This window comes from Ipomoea triloba, chromosome 11 (genome assembly GCF_003576645.1).
Source record: "Ipomoea triloba cultivar NCNSP0323 chromosome 11, ASM357664v1".
NCBI lineage: Eukaryota > Viridiplantae > Streptophyta > Magnoliopsida > Solanales > Convolvulaceae > Ipomoea > Ipomoea triloba.
In genome coordinates, this window is record NC_044926.1 from 8,081,324 (window position 1) to 8,088,164 (window position 6,841).

Genomic DNA, 6,841 nt, shown 5'->3' on the forward strand with positions numbered 1-6,841 from the left:
ATGCTTCATCTTCTTTTCAATTTCCATTCAAGCAGTCTGTACATCAAGCAGGTTCATTTCCTTCTTCTCCATTTTACTCCTTTCTCCTCCATCCCTCTCCAATCCTCTGCATCGCCTACAAAACCCACCAGAAATAATGCATCTTCGGATAACTTTCGTGGCATTGCAAAACATGTGATATCCAAGTGCTCACATGGATTCCATCTGTTCAAGAAACAAGAATCCAGATTGGGTATCTACTTTTTGTTGCCTTTTTTTTTCCTAGTTGAGATCTCTGCTAAGAATTGGCATTTGGTATTTTTGTCTGTTTTCGTTTTTATTTTTATTTAATTTTTTTAATGATTTTGTTTGGATCCTTGGAACTGCGTGTGTTTGTTGACTATGTTCATAATCTCCCCGAAACTGTCCGCAAATTCTAGAGAGTTCGTCTGTTAAAACCTAAAGATGTTCTTGAAATTCTGCTTAGGTTTCAATGCGGCAGCAAAAATTTTGTGCTTGAGGCTAAAAAGGCTAAATTTTTTTGGGGGATTTTTAAGCGGGCCAGTTAGCAGACTAAGGGTTTTGAACATCTTCCTCAATCTTACAAGATCATGGCCGAAAATTGAATCGACTTTTAGCTTCGATTCTACTACCGTCGTGAAGTGTCAGGCTGCAGTGTCGGTGTTGATGCTGGCCGCCGTCGTCCCAATCTCCCTTACCGGAGTCGTACTTCTGGAGTATGGCCAAGAGACGGGAAGAGAAGAGTTGAATATGAATTGACTATATTGCCCCTTTACTTAACACCCGTTTGGCAGCTTAACTAACGGAGGACAATTTTGAGCGATAACACAAAAGTTTGAGACTATTTTATGACATCAAAGTTGTTTAGGACAAAATTGAGAAAAACCACTATAGTCGAGGACAATTTTGAGTATTAACTCAAAAAAAAACTCCCATTTCATTTGTCAATTGGATTGAGATTGTTATTTTTATTTTTATTTTTTTTGAAAGGAAAACTTAACTTTTACTTTCACATATACAAAGTTTAACATAAGTTTCAAATGCATTCCTTGTTAGAATATTTGTTCAATATTCTACAATAAAATTATGTTGTTTAGCCCAATAACAGATTGCAAGACAATTATGATGGCAAATTATATTGTGGACCATTGTCTACATTATAATATAACTATAGTTAAAAATGAATATTGAGTATACTAAAAATAAATATTATGTTATTACTTATTAGTGATTTACCTTACAAGATAATAACATAACCTTTTTATAATAGGAAAAGATATACATACATACATATATATATATATATATATATATATATATATATATATATATATATCATTGAATTGTTTTATAATAGTTGATCACTTAGTTTTTGAATTCTTTTATAATCACTTTTCACAATTCAATTATCACATTGATGGCTCCTTTTATCCATGACTAGATGGAACCTTTAAAATGTAACAGAACTACAAAAGGTTTATAAAACTTTGAAAAAAATAGTGTTTTTGTTCTTAAATTCTTCTTATAACAACTTCTCACCCTTCCATTGTTATTTTGGTGGCTCTTTTTGTCTATTGTATTTTACACCTTACATTTTATGTTTCAACCATTAAAATAATTTAATTTTAATCAAGTTTTTGCTACATTTATTTTAAAAAATTTCAATATAACATTTTCATATAATTTTAAAAATCTAATCATTGAAATTTTTTGTAGAGTCATACTAAAATAGGAAAAAATGATCTAAAGTGTTTTTATTTTTTAAATTAAAACTATATGTATAATAATATCTAAATAATTTTTTTTATTTAGATAACAGGTATTTATGGAAAATTGTAATTTTTTAAATTTTTTTTTGTCATTATATTGAATTTATGAATATTAAATCTAAATCAGTTGACTCATAAAATAATACATAATGGCATAACATTGAAGAAAGAAGAATAATATTTATTATAAAATGAAAAAAAAAAGGTATTCAAACAATTTTTATTTTTAGATTTTGAGTTTAACTAAGTAAGAAAATTTAATTAAGTAGACAAAAATAATAAATACAACTTATAAATTTTGGAGTATTGATATTATTTTATTTTTTCTTTATATAACTCAAAATTCATGTGAAAGTAGTGTGTATAATTTTGTCTTAGTTAATTATTCGTGAAAAATATAGTGAAAATGACATGAATGAGAGAGTAAGAAGCAAAATGCTTCGAGGGAACGAAGGATTTTAGAGAATAAAAATATAACAGCATGTTTGGTTCATGAAATAGGTCGGGAATGGAATACCATTTCCCGGAATAGACATATTCTAGTGTTTGGTCCATAATTACATTTCTAAAGTCTATTCTTTCGGCGAACCAAACAATAGAATACAATTCATATTCTATTGCTTACCTATTCCATTACCTACTATTCCTATTCCCTTAAAATTTATTCCGCGAACCAAATGTTGTAATGGTATTACACACCTTTTGTTCGGTTTTAACAATTCTTTCCAATCAAGAGAAAAGAGTCACTAGGGTAACAATTAACATGCAATTGAAAGATGAAAAATGGATAGAGGAAGAATAAAAAGATATAAGATACCATTTTCCTAAGTTTTATAAAAGAGTAAATTTCACTTCTAATCTTCGATTATTATGATGTTGTCACATTTAGTCATGTTTTTTTAATTATTTTTTATTGTTGTCGCATTACATCATTTACTTTCATTTCCTTGCCACAATTAATCATCATTATAGAATTTTGTGAATCCAGCCACCATTTAATAAATATGACTAACATGTAATTTAATCATTCAATTAAAAGAGTTTACAAGATAGGGAAAGAAATTACATGTTTGGGGAAGAGGCTTGAATGATAAAATTATATGTCAGCCTTCTTTATTATATCGTGACAATGTCACAATAGTTGAAGACTACAAGTGAAATTTAATTGCTCTTTTATAAAATTTATGTTAAGTTCTAAGAGTTCCATCTAGTCATGAACGTAAAGAGCCACCAAGATAACAATTGAAGTTTAAAAAATGATTATATGAAGAATTGAAGGATTAATATGAAACAATTCAACGAAAAACAAAAACTGAAATAAGTGTGTTGATTTTAGGTAGAACAGTAATTCATTCTTTCAATTTTGGCAAATTATTCCAAAACTACGTCATTTTTTGTCTTCTTCCTTTTTCTTTTTTTTTTTAGTAAACATATTGTTGAATATATAATTGTTCAAAAATGTGTGAATGTAGAGGTTTCAAAGTGTGAATGTAGAGTATAGAAATCGTGAATATAGATTTATGATTGTGTGAATGTAGAGTTGCCCAGAAATGTGTGAATGTGGAGGTTTCAAATTGTGAATATGGATTATAGAAATCGTGAATGTAGAGTTATGCATGTGTGAATCTGTAATAGAGTTAATAAGTTCTAGCAACTTGTAGCCCTATAATGTGTGAATATGGAGTTCTCAAGTTGTAAATGTGGAGTATATGACCTGTGAATATAGAGTTTTGAATGTGTGAATGTGGAGTTTACAAATTGTGAATGTAAAGTATAGTGTATGTGAATGTAGACCCAGGTCCACCTTGCAAAGTGGACCTGAGTCCACGGCATAACAACCCTTCAATTTTCAACCCCTTTTAATAGAAAGGAAGACTTAAGCCCAAGCCCGTTTTTAATCAATTTAGTCCAAAACTGGGCCTAGGAATACATTCTCAAACTAATAATAATGCACTAATAAGTAGAAATGGCCCATAAATTTTGCAATGACAAATTATATTGTGGACCATGAACTATATTACTGGACAATGAAAACATGTATATTTTTAATATATCGAATATACTCTATTTGTGTATTAAAGGTTTATTATTTAGTATTATATCAAATAATGCATTTTTAAAAAATGAATCTTTATTATAATAAAAATGTATCTTATGTCAATGGTCTATCTTACAAGATGAATTATGGTCTACGGTATAATGATTGAATTAGGGAAAATTGTTATGTGGATAATGGTCCAAAACGACGTTGTTGAATTTTATGAGTTAGAATAATGCACATTATGAGTTATAATAATGTATTTTATGTTTTAAAATAATGAAACTTCTAGGGTAAAATAATGTACTTTATGAGTTATAATACTATCAATTATGCTTTAGAATAATGTACATTATGAATTATAAAAATGTATTTTACAGTGGATCGCGTGGAAAAAATAATACGTGAAATAATATCTTTTTTGGACCGTAAATCAACTATATTAAGTAACGATTGAATGGATACGCAAATGATTAAATGAACAGACACAATAGAAAAAGATATGGCCCTTAGCTTAGTCACTTGGTGGTGGCTTGAGAGTAGAGAATCATTATATTAAGACCATTTCGTTAGTACATTTATGTGACATTTATATGCTAGCTATAGAATCTAGGTGCTACAAATTAAAAACTGATCTAATGACATTTTTTTGAAAGCAACATAACATTATATTAAGTCATAAGCAAGAGCATGTATACATGGATGGGCTGACATGCATAATCGTTCATTCAACGAGAAAATATATTGTAGTTGTAAAATTCATTTGGGATCTCCTAGTTTGAGTCACTCTAGGTTAAGATCGAGAGTCAATTGGGTAAGACCAAATTAAATGACTAATTTTGATTATTATCTTGTAAAGAACATATTCATGAAGCTTTTTTAGACTGATTGGTAGAACGGTAGAACCAAAGGTAATAATTCACCTGTACCCATTTGGTAAGGTACCTATTTCGATCAATTCCGTGATAATAGATAATTAAATCAAATGAAATCAAATTAATTAGACTGTTTAGACATATGATAAAATGGATTCAAATTCAAGACCCTTACAAAAAACAAGCTTGTCAAAAAGAAATATACAATTCCAACAGATAGTATAAACAAGTATTCCTTTCCTTTTTATTTTTCTTTCTTCTTTTTGCTCGAAATGATAAAAAACATTTATTTCTCAAAACAATCTTGATTGGATACAATTAATCAATAAAATACAGTAAAATTCAAGATCTAAATAAAGACTGAGACAAATCGGATCCTTATACCGTGGACCAGGGTGCACAATGCATTGTGCACGTACTCCGTAAGGAGATGAGTTCTGTGTATTTTCGACAATCGTTCAATATATTCTAGGCAACCGTTCTGTGTATTCATGTTAGTAACACATGTTGTGATGTGTTTGTGCATTCGAATGTTAGGATACACAGAATATTAACACAAAACACACAGAACTCATCCTCATAACATTCGAATGCACAAACACATCACAACCTGTGTTATTAACATGAATACACAGAACGGACGAACCCCAACATTTTCTCTCCAGTCATTTCTCACTTCCACATCGGGTTTTCAAGATTTTTAAGATATCATGCAGGATAGAGAGGTATGGGAAAATGAGAGAGAAAAATCAACAATAAAAATGACTCTTTTGGTTATTGAGTTATAAAAATCAACAATAAAAATTTGTTATAATATTTTAATAATATTTGGATTGATATACAGTTATATAAATTATAACATCAAATATTTTTTTTTTTGAAAAATAACATCAAATATTATATAGTGGAATTGATAAAATCATTTGAATTAATTAGGCATGTTTTCTAATGTTATCTTTGCTTGAATTCAAACAAATAATTACCTGTACGTGTAATGTACATATACAATTTTTATTATATATTTAGATAATAAAATTAAAGATGAAATTATAAAAAACTTTAATATTTGAAAGTGTACATTTATTTGATTATAAGATTAGTGTAAAAGTATCACTCAATTAACCGAATAATATTATGGCTCGTTTGCTTGCAATTATCTTTAAAAAAAAATCGATATGTAATATGATTTATGTAATTATATTTCTACTTAAATAAATATGAGAAAAAGGAAAAATAACTTAATTGTAATTATTATAAAAATAAATCTAACTATCCATGTATAGCTTAATTAACATAATAATTATTAGTCAATTATACTTTTATAACCTTAAGTATATTTGCTGGCCCAAGGGGAATCTGTCACTTATTAGAATCAAATCCGGATTCTCCCGAAATTCATTGGAATCAAATCCGAGTTCTCCCGAAATTCTTCCCCACAAAAAGAGCTCACTTGCCAGTTATCCATTGGGTTATTGTAATTCTTTACCTTATTAGTTGGTGAGAGAGGTAGGCCAAACAGGCTAAATTCACTTTGACAGCTCGCACATGAGGTTCATAAGAAAGAATAAAAAAAAGAGAAAAAAAAAATCTGCATCATTGTGCTGATGTATTGCCAAAGTTTTGCTATTGTTGATAAACATTCCAAATATTCTGAAAAACGTAAAGCCTAGTACTAGGATCAAACCTCTTTCTTTTCAAAAAAAAAAAAAAAAAAGGATCAAACCTCTTTAATGTCCTGCAAACTTTTCAAATATAATAACAACTCAATTAGCTGGAAAGCATCATATCACCAGCCATTAACAAACAATATACATATTCTCAAGCCTTAAATTAAACAACGTTAAAGCAATATAAACAAACACCCTTAAAGCAATGGAAATATAAACAATCTTAAAGCAATACAAATAAACAATCCAGCTGTGCACTCCCACACTGTCTCATAAGCCAAAAATGGATTATCCTAAGATCACGCAAACAAAATCTCTCTCCAATCAATCAATAGGAATGACAAAGTAAAGCACACACCAAAGATGACCAATCTTTGTTCCATGTTTCTTCCCAAGCTAACAAACATGGAAAACCCCTTCTTGCTGTCGGGTCGGCATTAATCTCCCTTGACTTGAGCATATTTTATGAACATCATAACCAAAAAGTTAATA

The 6,841-nt window shown here is 29.1% G+C and overlaps 1 protein-coding gene across 1 annotated transcript; it reads left to right on the plus strand.

Moving 5' to 3' along the window:
• LOC115995867 lies at positions 1-870 on the plus strand. The gene is made up of 2 exons (XM_031235015.1): positions 1-232; positions 467-870. The coding sequence occupies exons 1-2, from the start codon at positions 1-3 to the stop codon at positions 757-759; spliced, it is 525 nt and encodes a 174-aa protein (XP_031090875.1). The 3' UTR covers positions 760-870.
• Positions 871-6,841: the final 5,971 nt, after the last annotated feature.

What these genes read in the sequence shown, in the direction of transcription:
- LOC115995867 (XM_031235015.1), top strand. Translation starts at nt 1, where the DNA reads ATGCTTCATCTTCTTTTCAATTTCCATTCAAGCAGTCTGTACATCAAG. An exon ending in GAAACAAGAATCCAGATTGG is followed by an intron (nt 233 to 466) that starts GTATCTACTTTT and finishes AATTCTGCTTAG; the next exon opens with GTTTCAATGCGGCAGCAAAA.